At 43.2% G+C, this 16,051-nt stretch overlaps 1 protein-coding gene across 1 annotated transcript in view; it reads left to right on the forward strand.

The window, feature by feature from the left end:
• Window positions 1–2,366: 2,366 nt before the first annotated feature.
• SNX24 (sorting nexin 24) overlaps window positions 2,367–16,051 on the forward strand; it is a 159,794-nt gene continuing 146,109 nt past the window's right edge. Inside the window, exon 1 of the mRNA XM_077911423.1 lies at window positions 2,367–2,514. Coding sequence (XP_077767549.1) covers window positions 2,455–2,514 — 60 coding nt within the window. The 5' untranslated portion in view covers window positions 2,367–2,454. The remainder of the gene's footprint in view (window positions 2,515–16,051) is intronic.

The following is a 16,051-nucleotide window of genomic DNA, read 5'->3' on the forward strand; positions in this document are numbered from 1 at the left end:
TAGACCCTCCGGAACACACCCACATATTGAGAGCTTGCATAGATTTTCAGCAAGGCAAAATTAAATCATACACAGCTATTAGAATACAATAAATGTTATTAATATTCATATTGATACATTTAATTATACTAAATGGTAATATATAATTATATAATGTGTAATTAATATCAATATTCACAGAATCCAAAAATTAGTAGAATACAACAAGTAGGTCTTATTTGGACCATCTGTCAGATCTTTATAAATCCACACATTTCTGCCAGTTAAGTTCAACTGATAAATAAGTGAGCCATACCGGACAAAAAGGTGTACGTCAGGCTACTAGCAAACTTTGAAGAAAGGAAAGTATAGAAAGTATTTTAAATGCTTGACCAGCAATCTCTAGCACAAGGACTTTATGAATACATAGTCCTGGGTTACATTACCCACTGAAGCTTCTTTTTTTTTTTTAAGATTTTATTTATTTATTCATGAGAGAGACAGAGAGAGAGAGAGAGGCAGAGACACAGGCAGAGGGAGAAGCAGGCTCCACGCAGGGAGGCCGACATGGGACTCGACTTGAGGACTCGATCCCGGGTCTCCAGGAACACGCCCTGGGCCGAAGGCAGGTGCTAAACCGCTGAGCCACCCAGGGATCCCCCCAAGATTTATTTTTAAGTAATCTCCACACCCAACAGTGGGGCTCAAACTGGGAGGACAGGAGTCACATGCTCTACTGACTGAGCCAGCCGGGGTGCTCCTACCCACTGAGACTTTAACAAGCTGTTTCAACCCATCTGGAAATCGTTTTGGTTTTCTGCCATCAGCAGGCATAATTATTTTATTTATTTATTTATTTTAAACTTTCAGACTCACACATTTTTTTTTTCTTAATAAACTCCACACCCAATGTGAGGCTCAAATTCATGAGGCCGAGATCAAGAGTTGTATGATCTACTGATTGAGCCAGCCAAGAGCCTCTGCATTATTATTTTAAAAATGAAATACAGAAACACTACTTCTTAGTCCTTTAAAGTCCTACTGCACATACCATTTCTTCGTGGGGTTATTAGAAAGCTTAGTCCTGAGACATGATATGTAACAGTATCTGCTTTATAGTACCCGCTGCATTCTACTGATTTTGTAAAGATTAAATATTTAAAAGCTTATATAAAGCTTTCAAGAAAAATGTGCCAGGCAATATGCCAAGCAGGAAATAAAAAAAAAAATTTAAGGTACGTGCCCTAAAACCAACTGGGTGAGGCAGACAGGTAAACAAATCCCACAATACACTGTTAAGAGTCGCCAGAGGCTTAAGGAACCAGGGCCCAGCCTCTAAACTCAGCGCGGTGTCCACAGAGCTGTTTCCTAACAGCGGATGGTGCTGGCCAGCAGAAGAGGAAGGGTGGGCTGGTCACAGGACACAGCTGTCTGCTGAGGCAGGGAGTTCCGAGTGGCAGATCCCAGAGCTGCAAGTGTGTGGCCTGGAGGATGGGTCTTCAGACGCCTCTAAGCCGGTCCTCATCAGGCAAGTTCTTGAAGCAAAGGGCCTAATTCTTCTGTTCTTCCTGACTCAGGAACTCAGCATAAATTTCAGAGTTTACCAAGTTGCAGTGCCCCGGCCTCCAGCGCAGACGCAGACGCCTGCGGCCCCAAACCTCAGTGCCCCAGGCCAACTTTTCCTTCACCCGCAAGTCACTTCCCAAGTTTCTACTCTGCTCCAAGCACTCACCCAAGGAGGACACTCAGGGTTTACAAAGGTAACCTGGTCATCAAGCTTCCTCAAGTGGAACTCCATCGTTTAGGTCATTTCAGGTTATTTGGTCCTGGCCCGACAGGCAGATTCTGGCCCGCATCTGCCTTTCCTTTTTCTCTTTTCCGTGTGTGTGTGTGTGTGTGTGTGTGTGTGTGTGTGTGTGTGTGTGTCTTCTGTTTTCTCTTACAGTCGAAACCCGCAACAGCTCCTCCGAGGCAGCATCTTAAAACTGCGACAAGAAAGCAGAGTGTTCGCCCCCGCGATCCGCGGACGCCCGGGGTGGGTGTTGGCCCGTCGGCCGAGACCCGGGGCACCAGAGGAGCCTCGGTGAGGCCGGAGGCTTCGCGGCGGTGCCAGGCGGCGGGAGGAGGTGCGGGCGCCGGCGGCACCAGGGCTGGGCGCTTCCCGGCTCCGCGGCCTGCAGCGGCTCGGGCGGGGGCGGGGCGGGGCGGGGCGGGGGCGCGCACCCCTCCTCGGCGGACTCGCAGGCCTTGAGGCCCCGCCTCCTCCGGGCCCAGCTCGGCTCCGCCGCCCGAGGGCCGGGCCCGGCCGCAGGACCCGCCCCGCGCCCCGAGCCCCGGAGAGCGCGGCGGCGGCGGGAGGCGGGAGGCGGGAGGCGGGAGGCGGCGGCGGGGGCGGGGCGGGGCGCTCGGCCGGGGGCGGAGCTGCGGCCGCTCGCCCGCCCCCCGCTCGCCCTCCGCCTGCCGGCTGGCGCGGCCATGGAGGTCTACATCCCGTCCTTTCGCTACGAGGAGAGCGACCTGGAGCGGGGATACACGGTAGGCGCGGCCGCGGCCGGACGGGGCCCCCGAGCCGGGACGGCGGCCGCCGAGCGCGCAGGGCCGGGCCGCCGCCGCCGCCGCCGCCGCCCCCCGCGCGGGTCCCTCGCTGCCCCCCGCCCCCCGGGGCCCGCGGCCGGGCTGCTCCCCCGCGCCGTTGCCAGGGCGACGGGGCCCCGGCTCGCCCCCTCCCCCTCCCCCTCCGCCCCCCCGCCCCCCCCCCGGCCTCCGGGCAGCAGCGCGGGCAGCCGAGCCCCTGCGCGGAGCTCGCCTCCCCCCCCCTCCCCCGCCCGCCCTGGGCAGCCCGCGGTGGGCTACGCCGCCCCCGCCCGGACCCCAGCCGCCCTCCAAGTTCTGCGGGATTCATTCAGACGCACAAACAGGCTAATTGTAAGGGTCGTTTGTAGCTCTTTATCAGCCGGAGTGCACACCTGTGTTGCTTTCCGATCCGATGGCTTCCAAAGTTCGCCCCCCGCCGCCACCCCCCCGCCCCCCCGTTCTGCTGGGCCCTGAAATGGGCAGAGTCAGGTGCTTCACTGCGCACCTGTTCGGACCTAAGGCTGATCCCCGAGAACCGAGACACGGGCCCCGGGCTCCCGAGTGAGAGGCTGGGTCCGGGGGGTGAACGCCAGGGCCTGGAACCTTCGATCCAGAGTTCAGTAGCTGAACTGTAGGTGGCTGATTTCCCAATGAACTTCGACGCCTTCATCTACACCGTCATTGCTGGAGGGAGAAATGCCTTGGAAGACTTTATTTCCAGCTGTTAAAGAGAAGATTGCAGACGGCAGTCTGAGAGGGCTGAGAGAACTCACTCACTTGCCAAACACCGTTTATGTTAATCTGGGAGGGTATTTTACCCTTTCTCTCTCCTAAGTATTCTTGGGTATAGGTGACAGCCTATTTGGAACCTTGTGTGTTTTCATAGGGAGGCCTAAATCTCCCTCTCAAGAGAATTTTTGGAATTAAGGGATTGAAAGTGGAATTAAGTGATTGGGAAAAAACAAACAAACAAACCCAGGGAGTATGTGGATTTTTAGGGTTAAGTAGACCTCTGGGTTCAGGTGTCCCAAAAGAAGTACTGAGTACCTTCCCGTGGGGAGGCTGAGCTCTGTTTGGCCATTATTTATATAAATAAGTCTTCCCAATGAATTAATATTTGGTTAAGTATTCTGCATTTTCCTTAAAAAAAAAAAAAAACTGTGAAAAGCCTTTTCCTGAAACCCTTGAAACCTTGCTCTATTTCTTCAGTTCAAGTATGTCTCTCACAACCCCACACACCTCTCCCAAATCAGCATCGGTAGTCATCAAAGGCCTGCCATCTTTTGGGGCATTCTTCAGGATCTGAAGATTATAGCCTGCTTGTTTGGTCTTTAGAAGTGTTCAGATGAAGGTGGTCTCAGTAATCCAAACGAAAAGCTACTTACCTTCTCAAATAAGAACTTTGAAAAAGATCATTACTGGTGTTTCTTCTCTTACAGGAGCTGTGTTTTTCCACAGTGTTTTCAAATACCTTTTAATTACTTGTATTACGACCAGGCATGTGCCGCATTGTGAATTAAATTGATTTGGAAGGAGCCCTGTTCTTGGCCAACTTGGCAGTTTGAAGATTGCTTATATGATGATAGTTTGTGTGCTTTTTAAAGGCTTTTTTTTTTTTTTAAGATTTTATTTATTCATGAGAGACACAGGGAGAGAGTGAGAGGCAGAGAGAGAAGCCGAGTCCATACAGGGAGCCTGATGTGGACTTGATCCTAGGATCCAGGTCATGCCCTGGGCGGAAGGCAGGCGCTAAACCATTATGCCACCCAGGCAGTCCAAAGGCTCACTTAAAAAAATAAATAAATAAATAAATAAAAATAAATAAATAAAAAAGAAAAAAACAACCTAATTCGTTTAAATTGGTGACCTTATTGTTAAGATACCTTTGCAAGTGATTTTTTTCCTGTGTGAGTCAATGGAGCAGCTTCTGGATCCTTCGTTCCCTCTGAGCAGCTGTTTTATAATTGCACAGCACTTATTCATTTAGCAAATAAGTGTCTGCTTGGTGTCTCTATTCTAGGTCCTGGGAGCTTAGCAGTGAATAATATTTCATCTTTTTAAAAAACCTGAGAATTAAAAAAAATATAATCTTGGGTTCCTGAACCAAAAACTTGTGAAATAATGTACACTTAAGAGTAAAAAGCATCTTTTTACTTTAGTGATGATGTTTATTGAAGAATATTTAAGAAATCTTGCATTTGAACAAATTCAGTGATTGGAGGCTTATGGTAAAGAAGTGTGGTTCTTCCTTCCTTCTAATCCCATGCCCTCAAGACATAAAATGTGAGGGTGCTTTCTTAGAGCCCTTTCTCTATGCCATGAAAACTTTCCTTTTTTTTTCTTGGAATAAATTGTGAGATTTGACTATACTGTCATCCTACAACATGAATATATTTCTGTTCTGATATGGATAGATCTGTCTCCTCCTAGCTACTAGCAAAGGGAGCGCCCTCATGAGGAATATGCCATCATTTTTTTACCCAGATCTCTTGTTGATGGCCACTGACATTTGCTTCTAATTTTTAGCAACCGTGTCAAATGTTGAAATGAGACATCACTGTGCATGCTTTTTTTATGCCTACGACTAGGATTTTTGTAGAACATTAACTAGAAGTGGTACTTCTGGGCCTTTTAAAGTTTTCATAGATCTTGCTCAATTGTTAGTCAAGAAGTTTATACAGGGCAGCCCCGGTGGCGCAGTGGTTTAGCACCGCCTGCGGCCCGGGGTGTGATCCTGGAGACCCAGGATCAAGTCCCACGTCGGGCTCCCTACATGGAGCCTGCTTCTCCCTCTGCCTGTGTCTCTGCCCCTCTCTCTCTCTCTCTCTCTCTCTCTCTCTCTCTCTCTCTGTGTGTCTCTCATGAATAAATAAATAAAATCTTTAAAAAAAAGAAGTTTATACAAAGTTATGCTCACTGTACAAGGTAATTTACCTTTAAAGAGTGAACTTTTGCCTTTCGAACACTTAAACATTGACTTTGGGCTTGCGTGATGTCCAGTGTGGAATGAAAGGTAGAAGGATATTGTTCCCATCCTTAGGGATTCTTAGCCAAGAGGGGCAAAGTAGGGAAGGGCTAGGGAACCCTGATGTTATCTGGAGTCATGAGGAGGAAGAGGGCATTTCTGCACTGCCTTCTGGTAATGTGTGGGGTGGTGTTGGGGATTGCTTAGGAATGCTGACTTTTGAAATCTGGTTAGGTTTTTGCTGGCATTGCGAATTCTAGAAGGAGGAAGTAAAGGGCAAAATGTCATCTCAAGAGGAAGGTATTTTAAATTCCCAGATTCATAAAAAAAAAAAAAAAAAAAGGAAAATGAGTTGGGAAGGGGCTTCTAAATCAGTTTATAAAGAAGCAGGAGAGGATCTTCTAACAAAATTCACATGAACTCAAATATTACTTTATGGGAAGGTTATTCTCTATCTGCTTCCTGTCCCCATAGCTTATTTACTGTCTGTTTCCCAGCTAGGCTCTAAATTCCTTGAGACTAGGACAGTGTCCGTTTCTACTCCTATACTCCAGGACAGGGCCCATCACATAGAAAGAATTCAGTACATGTGTGCTGAATAAATAATGAATGAATGAGTCTTCTAAAAGGAGAAGAAAACCAGAAGAGCTGTGATTATGAGGCATGAAGCAACTCACTGGGTAGGAGGGGGTCATGGTACAGACTGGAGTTTCCAGTAGCAGCAGAGATTATGCAAGGGCCATCTGACAGAGAGTGGAGAGAGACCGGCTCAACTAACCTTGAGAGCCAGTCAGGAGTATGGACTTCTGCTCCAGACATTGGGAAGTCACTGAAGGGTTTGAGGAAGGAAATAACATGATAAGCTTTGCATTTAGATGACCCTTGAGTATTTTTTTTTTTTTTTAAGGATTTTATTTATTCATGAGAGACACAGAGAGGCAGAGACACAGGCAGAGGGAGAAGCAGGCTCCTCACAGGGAGTCCGACGTGGGACTCCATCCTGGGACTCCAGGATCATGCCCTGAGCTGAAGGCAGACGCTTAATCGCTGAGCCATCCAGGCATCCTAACCCTGGAGTATTTTTAAACATTTAAGGAATGCTAGCAGAAGGACAAGAAAGGAGAGAGAGGATGTGAGCCTGATGCGACGCAGGAGTGTGACTCCCATGGATGTGGATGCCATAGACCAAATCAGAGCTGAAGTAAGAAGGAAATTCCCTGTGGAGACCTGTTGAGTTTTTCATGATTGGTGAGGCATTTTGATTTTAGAGCTCAGGATAGAGGTCTGGGCTAGAAGTATGGCTCTAGGAGGTCATTCAGCACAAAGGATGAAAAAGCATAACAATTAATGCTATTCCCAGGAAAAGAATGTGAAGTGAGGAAAGATGGTTGACTGAAGGTAAAATCCTAGAATTGGCATGAGCAAAGAAGTCTCAGCACTGCATCCTGACGGAGTGGGAGAAGGAAATCTAGGGGTATGAAGTGGTAAGAGAGAATGGTAGATGGTCTACAGGAAGGAAAGTGCTGGTTGTGGCTGAGTGGTCTTGTAAGATGAGGATGGAGAACAGTCCGTTGAACATGAGGGTAAGCAGGTCTGGTGTGCTAGTCCAGGCTAGTATTTTCAATTTTCAGATATGTTGTTGGTAGAAAAATAGCAAAAGTGGGAAAAAAAAAGAAAAATAACAAAAGTAGAACTACTACCTAGGTGCAACACCAAAGTTTGAATGTAATTGATTTCATTTTTATAGTTGTAAAAATCAAGGCATTGAATAAGATGATTTTTCAAGTTCATTGTAACAGTATGTCTATGACTGTGTTATGGTTATACAAATATATCTTTTTCTTGAATTCTGGACTTTTTGATTTACTTGATGTATCATGCTTTTCATTACATAAGGCAGCTTCATATATACATGATCATAATATTGAGACATATCAGGGATCATTATTTTAGTATTTTATGGATTAAAATAGAAAAATAGAACAATATGAGGGGCCATTTACCGATCACTCACCTTCAATATTTTAAATTATTACTTCATTTATCACCCCTTATTCTTCTATTTTTTAAAAAAAATCCTGGAATATTTTGAAACAAATCCGGGACATAATTTCACCTGTAACTCTTTCACTTTGAATATCTGACAGGTAAAGACTTTAAAAAAATATATAACCAAAATGTCAGTTAACATCACAAAATTAGCCATACCTTGCTATCATCCCAATTCTCCTTTGTTTTTGTTGTTTTTAGCATAACCACAATGTAGACATTGCCTTGGCATTAACAGTGATCTGCAGGAATTATTTTTTTTTTAAGATTTTATTTATGAGAGAGAAAGAGAAAACAAGAGAGAGCTCAAGGTGGGGAGGGGTAGAGGGAGAAGCAGACTCCCCACTGAGCTGGGAGCCGAGCGGGGCTTGATCTCCAAAGGGATCATGACCTGAGCCAAAGGCAGAGGCTTAACAGACCGAGCCACCCAGGCGACTTGCAGGCTGTATTTTTACTGCCATTTTGTACTTGTGAGAATGAGAGATTGAGGAAGGGCACCTGACTCCCCAAGATTGGCCCTCTCTGTGCTCTCATCCTCAGAGTAGCTAACACCTGGTGAAAACAAGTTGAAGACTGGAAAAAAAAAATGTGTGTGTGTGTGCGTGCTACAGTTTGCAGAGGAAGAGAGTGTAAATTCTTCAAGCATTTCTGGGCACTATTTTTCCCCAGAAGCTCTGAACAAATCCATCTCCTTTCATGTCTTGTTGTCTCCAATTGGTTTTTCAACCAATGCTGTTGCTGGGGGAATCTCTGTGCTGATTGGCTGAGGCCAGGGCCTCCTGAACCAATCACCTGCCAAGGCTACATTTATCTAGATGGAGTTAAAATAATAGGCTTTTCTGGAGCTGGGAGTGAGGTCAGTCCCTTCCTGCCACCAAACCCTGTAGGCACGGCAGTGAGACCACAATGTCGGCCACAATATCTTAAAATCACCCATTATGAGCATTTGTGATGAAGAAGGCCTTTGTGTGACAAGGACATAGCTGCCACAGTGCCTCACTCATGGTAAATTGACAGCATAAGCAAACACTAAGTATGTGTTACATAATTAAATCAAGCATGTGTAGGGTATGTTCCTTACCCTTAAGGACAAGAAATGCGAGTGTGAAAATATTCTTGAAATTCTTTTTGATTTGTTTACTTGAGAGAGGGAGAGAGAACTTGAGCCTTAGGGCAGTGTCCCTGTGCATTGGGGTTGAGGGGCAGAAGGAGAGAAACTCAAACCAACTGTGGCTGAGCATAGAGCCCTCCCAACCAGGGGCTTTATCTCTAAAGGACCCATGAGATCATGACCTGGGCAGAAACCAAGAGTCTTAGGCTTAACCCGCTGAACCATCCAGGTGACTCAAGTGTGAAAATATTCTTGGACAGTAGCCAATAGAATGCTACCTTCACTGAAGAACCAAAATAAGTACAAGAGGATTGAATTTTGCAAATATGCTGCTTAGAAATTTGGGGACCCAAGTAAGTTTGTTTTCATTGAGATAGAAATACATTTTAATCTTTTTCTGTAGTTTTCACTTTGTAATTTATGTTTTTTTTAAATAAACTTTTAATGGTGAAATAACTTCAGATTCGCAGAAAATTTACAAAGTTAGTGAGTTCCAATTTACCCCCGACCCCCAAACCCGTTTCCCCTGTTGTTAACATCATATATTACCATGGTAATGTCAAAACAAGGAAACTGGCATTGGTACATTACTATTAACTAAGCTCCAGACTTTATTTGGATTCCACTAATGTCCAAACCAGGATATCCTGTTGCATTTAGTTTTGTCTGATTCGATGTGAAACTAAGTATTCCAAGTTATAGCACAATGTCTCAAAAATGAGGCAGACATGTTGTTAGAAATGAGCCTGTATAGACCAAGTCAGATTTTGGCTACTTTAGATGCTTTGTGTGTGATTTTTGCCACTTGGCAAAAGCCCATTAGACTCTTCCACAGGCTTATGACACAGCCTAAGGGCGAAAGTCTCAGGCTCTAGATTTCATGCTGTCTGCATTCATATTTTGCCTGCAGCATTTAGCTTGAAGTCTGACTTTGGACAAACACTCTATGTTTTCCCCTCTCATCTGTAAAAGAGGAGAATACTAGTACCACCTGGAGTAGTTTGAGGATTAAATGACATTTTTAAAAGTACAAGGGATGATATGTCTAGCTATGTGATTTATTTTTATTATTTCATGTAGGGACTTCCTTGAAGTTAACTTTTTAAACTTTTTTTTTTTTTTTAAGATTTTATTTATTTATTCATGAGAGACACAGAGAGAGAAAGAGGCACAGGCACAGGCAGAGGGAGAAGCAAGCTCCACGCAGAGAGCCCAACATGGGACTCCATCCCGGGTCCCCAGGACCACACCCTGGGCCAAAGGCGGCACTAAGCCGCTGAGCCACCCAGGCTGCCCTTTTAAAAACTTTTTAATGTCAATAATATAAACATAAATCTAGGAGAAGTAGTCATGCTATATAAAATAAATGCTTTGCAAATACTTTGAAGTACTTTAGAAGTGAAAGTTCACATAGAACAACTGGTATTCTTATTACAAATTCATTCAATTCAGGTTTAGTTTTCCTAGCCTTATTTATTGTGTCTGTGTATGTGTGTGTGTGTTCCTTCAAGATGCTAAAGGGTAATATATTTACATAAGTGAGAAGGATATATAATAGAGGGCACAGAGATACATGCTTCTCACCTTCTCTATCCTCTATCATTCCTCTAGCATCCCTCCAAAACACAGGGGCCATCAGGCTTATAGATTGTATTCTTATGCTGGTTTTCCAAGTACAGATTCAGATTTTTTTTTAAAGATTTTATTTATTTATTCATGAGAGACACAGAGAGAGAGAGAGAGAGAGAGAGAGAGGCAGAGACACAGGCAGAGTGGGGAGCAGGCTCCATGCAGGGAGCCCAATGTGGGACTCGATCCCGGGACTCCAAGATCACGCCCTGGGCCGAAGGCAGGCGCTAAACCACTGAACCACCCAGGGATCCCCCCAGATTCAGATTTTTAATGTAATTTACAGTTATTTTGCTTTATGTCTTTTCTGGTTTTTTTTTTTTTTTTTTCATGCTTCCCCTCCCTTTTGAAAGTACCTGTTTTGTTAAGAAAAAAGTCAACCTATAAAGCAGTGGAGAGACTGATGCTTTTACTCAGCTTTTAAAATGATGAGCTCATGGGGTATCTGGGTGGCTCAGTTGGTTAAGCATCTGACTCATGATTTCTGCTCAGGTCACTATTCCATGGTCCTGGGGTCAAGCCCCAGTGCAGAGTCTGCTTGAGATTCTATCCTTCTCCCTGTGCTCCTTCTCTCTGCCCCTGCTTATGCTCTCTCTGTTTCTATTTCTAAATAAATAAAATCTTTAAAATAAAATGATGAACTCACAGCCAGCTTTGTTTCCTAATCTTTTCCTCTGCTTCTTGCACATCTTCCCTTGCACATCATTTTGAAGCAAATCTCAGACCTGTCTGTAAATATTTCCAGCTTCTCTGTCTAAAAAACAAAGATTCTTCCTTTAAAATATGATAATATCATTATCAGACACTTTCAAAATAAGCAATAAGAAAGCAACTATCAATTATCATAAATATCAATCCATTTTTACATTTTAAAAAATTTTCCCGAGCATGTTTTTTTTTTTTAAATGTAGTTTGAATTTGATTGAAACTAAGTCCATATAATGTAATTGCTTAATATTGTGTCCTCTATCTTTCTAAGTTTGTAAGTGCTTTTACTACATCTCTTTTTTGTTTTACAGTGATTTTGTTGTATAAATGGTGACATTTGTCCCACAGAGTTTTCCATGCTGGGTTTGGCTGATTACATCCCCATGTCATTATTAACGCCTTTTCCAGTTCCTTACATTGTACCAAGATAGAGGCTTTAGCTTTTTCAGATTTGATTTGTGATGCTGGCAACCATTGAGGAATATTGCCTGGATCTATTCGTTCCTTGGCGGTTGCTAAGTATCAATAGTTTAATTTTATCATTCTTCTTTCATTTATTGACTTGAATACATTTATACAAAGCAACTTTGCCTCATTAATTAAAAGAGGAGCCACCTCCTGAGGTGTAGTTTTTATGGGAACTTATGGAAAGTTACCCTGAGGTGTAGTTTTTATGGGAAAAGTAGGATAAGTGCCTGATACTTTCTTGATTATTTACTTTTCAAAACAATGAGTTGGCTTTCTCCAAAGATCACAAATTAAAGATTATCACAGACCTTGTCTTAAAAAAAAATCAGTATTGTTATGAATCTGTAGATATTCACATATTTGATGTAGTTCGGTCTCTTGCATTTATCATTCTCATATACTTTATGTCCCTCTTTGGCCGTTTACTTATTTGGCATTTTCAAGTTGGATGCTGTGTATGTCCTTGACATAACTTTAATGGTCTTTGATAACTTTCTTGCTGCTTAGTGTGATGAAGTACATCTTTTACCTTTCCCGCCCCAGATCTGGAATTAGGTTTTTCTCTAAAGATCACTGGTTGCATTTACTGGGAAATGATAATTAGAGACTATGATCTGGACACAAGGTATTTGTGGAAGTTTTGAAATCTTTTCAGTGGTCAGAGTGGAGGAATATTTCTCTTAAGATCAAATACATGGTATCTTGAAGACAACTTCAAGAATTTTTGTCTTGGTCTTTTATCTTCAACTGTGTCTTTTTCCTTCCGCATTGAAAATCTCAGTACTTTAGATGCTGAGATTAATGGGATATCATATGATTAGCAGTTAACTTTATCTCACTTTAAACACTTCAGTGTGTCTCCATTATAATACCAGTACTACTATCAACAGCATGATTACTGACAACAGTTTAAAACTTTTTTAAAAAAAAGCTTTTTTGTTTTTTAATCTATTGCACTAAGGGTTATACAATGAAATGTTTTATTTTATTTTATTATTTTTTTCAATCAAATGTTTTAAAATCACTTGGATTCTTCTTTGCTCATAACACTAACTAGCTACCCAGCCTCATTTTCTTTTGTATTTTTGTGGATTTTTTTTAGAAACTGATTTTGTTTTATATTGTGTAAAGTGTATACTGTATTAGGTTTATCTGCTGACATCTGGCTTCTTTTTATATTCCCTTCATTCTGTTTTCTTCCCCTCCACTTGATGACCATTTATCTTTCCATTAAAAAAAAAAAATAGAAACAAGCGGTGCCTGGCTGGCTCAGTCAGAGGAGCATGTAATCTTGATCTTGGGGTTATGAGTTTGAGCCCCACGTTGGGTATAGAGATTATTTAAATAAAAGGAAACAAACACAGGTACATTTGTGCCCTTAGATTAAACAGTAGTCTAAAATTAAACAGTGGTATACTAAAATGTTTTCTTCCACCTGCTTTTTTTTTTTTGGCTTCACAGTGCATCCTGTAGTTCACTCCCCAAGGGGCATATATCAGGATGCCCACTCCTTTTCTACAACTTAATTGTTCTCCATTGTTGTCTGTAGTCATTAGCCTTGTGCCTATATTTTTTGCATTTTTCTCAGAGTATCTTTAGATTCTTAGCAGTGGGTTACTGGATCAAAAGGTACATGCATACATACGTTATTTTGCCAGATATTTTCAGATCTCCTTCCTTGGGGATTGTGCTATTTTACATTCCCATAGCAGTTTATGAGAGTGTCTATTTCCTCGCAAGCTTGCCAACTGAGTGTGTTGTCAGGCCTTTGGGTTTCTGCCAATCTGATAAGGTAAGCAGTGGTGTCTCATTGTAGATCCATTGTAATTTGCTTGCTCAATTCTGATGACTAGCTTGGACATTTTTGAAAATGCTAGTGACCCTTGTAGTTGCTTTGCTCTTTCTTTCTTTCTTTCTTTCTTTCTTTCTTTCTTTCTTTCTTTCTTTCTTTCTTTCTCTCTCTCTCTCTCTCTCTCTCTTTCTTCTTCTTCTTCTTCTTCTTCTTCTTCTTCTTCATCATCATCATCATCATCATCATGAAGTAGGTAGTGGATAGGTGGGTGTCTGAAATAAGCTGTTCTTTTGTTGATTTTTATTGAAAAAGCAAGTGACTTAGGTTTTCATCTTATAATTCTTACTTGAAGGAAGAACCAATATGTGAGTTGAGTTGTACCAGCCACCTTCCTTAGTTCTTTGGATTTATTTATTTATTTTTTAAAGATTTTATTCATGAGAGACAGAGAGAGAGATAAAGAGAGGGGCTGAGACAAGAGGAAGGGAGAAGCAGGCTCCATACAGGGAGCCTGATGTGGGACTCGATCCCAGGACTCCAGGATCACTCCCTGGGCTGAAGGCGGCGCTAAACCGCTGAGCAACCCAGGCTGCCCAGTTCTTTGGATTTAGATTAATTTAGAATGTGGAAATTGTTCTAGAAACTATAAGCTTCTACCTTCTTCACCTTCACCCTTCTCTCCACCTTGCTAGTGGATATTCCTCTTACATAAGGTGGGTAGAGCATGCATTCACTCATGTAAATTATGTATTATGTATTTACCCCTCTCCCAAGCATTGTACTGGTATTGTTGTGGGTTCAGGGATAGCTGACATGAAGGCTTGCTCTGGAAGGATGAACGGAAGTTTGCCAGTTTGAGAAAAGGAAGATCATTTCATTGATATCCCGCAACTTGAATACTATGATGTAAAGTTAACGATACTTGAATTCTATAATATAAAGACAGTACTTCTTTTTTTTTTTTTTTTTAAAGACAGTACTTCTTATGTTAAATGATAAAGTGGTAAGAGAGGAGAGAAAAAACGTTTACTATATATATGTTAATCGGTATGCACATAAACATACTAAAGACAAAATAAGGAAGGAATACTTCGGACAGTTACAGTCCTCATTTCTGTAACTCATCACCTGGTCACAGCTGGTATGTATAACTACTTTCTTTCCCTACTCACTCTGTATTCCCTTTGCCTTCAGCAAGCACCTCAGCTGGTTGTAGGTCTTTGCCAGGTACGGTGACTCGAATCTTTATTCCTTTTTTTTTTAAATATTTATTTTTTTAAATTTTTATTTATTTATGATAGTCACAGGGAGAGAGAGAGAGAGAGAGAGAGAGAGGCAGAGACATAGGCAGAGGGAGAAGCAGGCTCCATGCACCTGGAGCCCGATGTGGGACTCGATCCCGGGTCTCCAGGATCGCTCCCTGGGCCAAAGGCAGGCGCCAAACCGCTGTGCCACCCAGGGATCCCCGAATCTTTATTCCTAAAGGGTCTGAGCCATTAGTTGTCCTTTTTGAATTGGGTGGTTGTAGTTTTCTGGTGACTTTAATCACAGGGCATCTTACTACTAAGAGACACCATCAGGGGGTCTCCTGTGGTATAGAGGATCTTCCTTGTCCCCACTATGCTTTAGCAGTTTACTTTACCCTTGCTAGTCAGGATCAGTCACCCCAACCAGCACGCTTATTGCCTTCCTTGCTGTGTGGATTCAGAGACACTAGGAACTCAAAGTGGCCATGTGACAGCCTTGACTTCCAGTTCAGTGGAATTCTTGCTGTGTCTCCTAGTGGAAGCATTCACCTTTTGGAACTAAAACCTCTAGGTCAACAGAGCATAAAGTCACAGAGACTGGAAGCGAAAATTGTACCAGTGGGCCACTAGCAGTAATAGTGAGTGATGTCACTCCTATTTCCACCCCTGATTCCTAGATCTGTGAATTCTGGTGATGGGGACACAGCATCATGTACTAGACACTGATGCAGACTATATTCAGCTATTTAGAGAACCTTGTCCCAGCCCTGCAAGCTGCTGCCCCCCAGCTGGTAGTGTAACTGAATCTGCAGAAGGCCATTCCACCATTCTGTCAACCCAGCTGCTTGAGGATGGTGGGGAACACGATGAGACCCATGAATTCCATGTTTATGGACCCCCTGCATCATTGCATTTACTATGAAGTGAGTTGCTTGATCAGAAGGAGTGCTGTGTGGAATACCATGGCAGTGTGTAAGGCATTCCAGAAGTCCATGTATGATAGTTGTAGCAAAGGCATTGCATTCAGGGAAGGCAAACCTTTATTACACTGTCCCTTCCACAATGGAAGTGGTCTAGTGTAATCAACCTGCTACCAGGTAGCTGGCTAATCACTTCAAAGAATAGTGCCATATTGGGAGTTCAGAACTGGTCTCTGCTGTTGGCTGATTGGTGATCATAGCCAGGTGGGCCTTGGTGAGTGGAAGCTCGTGTTCCTGAATCCCTACATAATCTACATCCCTGTCATCGTGGGCACTTTGTGAGCCCACGGGGCAATGACAGAGTGGCTGAGGAAAGAGGCTGATTGGACATCTGCAGAACACATCTTGTCCACTTGATTATTAAAATCTTCCTTTGCTGCAAAGCCTTCTCTTGGTCTGGAACCCACTCAAAGCTTTTCAGGTCATTTGGCAAAGGGGTTGGCATAACACACCCAAAATAGGTTGCCTCCAGAATCAAAAGAGCTCCCCCCAACACACACACACATTATGGAGGGCAATCTGCTGTGTTCCCTCTATAGGTTTAAATAC

The sequence above is a fragment of the Canis aureus genome, chromosome 10, assembly GCF_053574225.1.
Source record: "Canis aureus isolate CA01 chromosome 10, VMU_Caureus_v.1.0, whole genome shotgun sequence".
Lineage (NCBI taxonomy): Eukaryota > Metazoa > Chordata > Mammalia > Carnivora > Canidae > Canis > Canis aureus.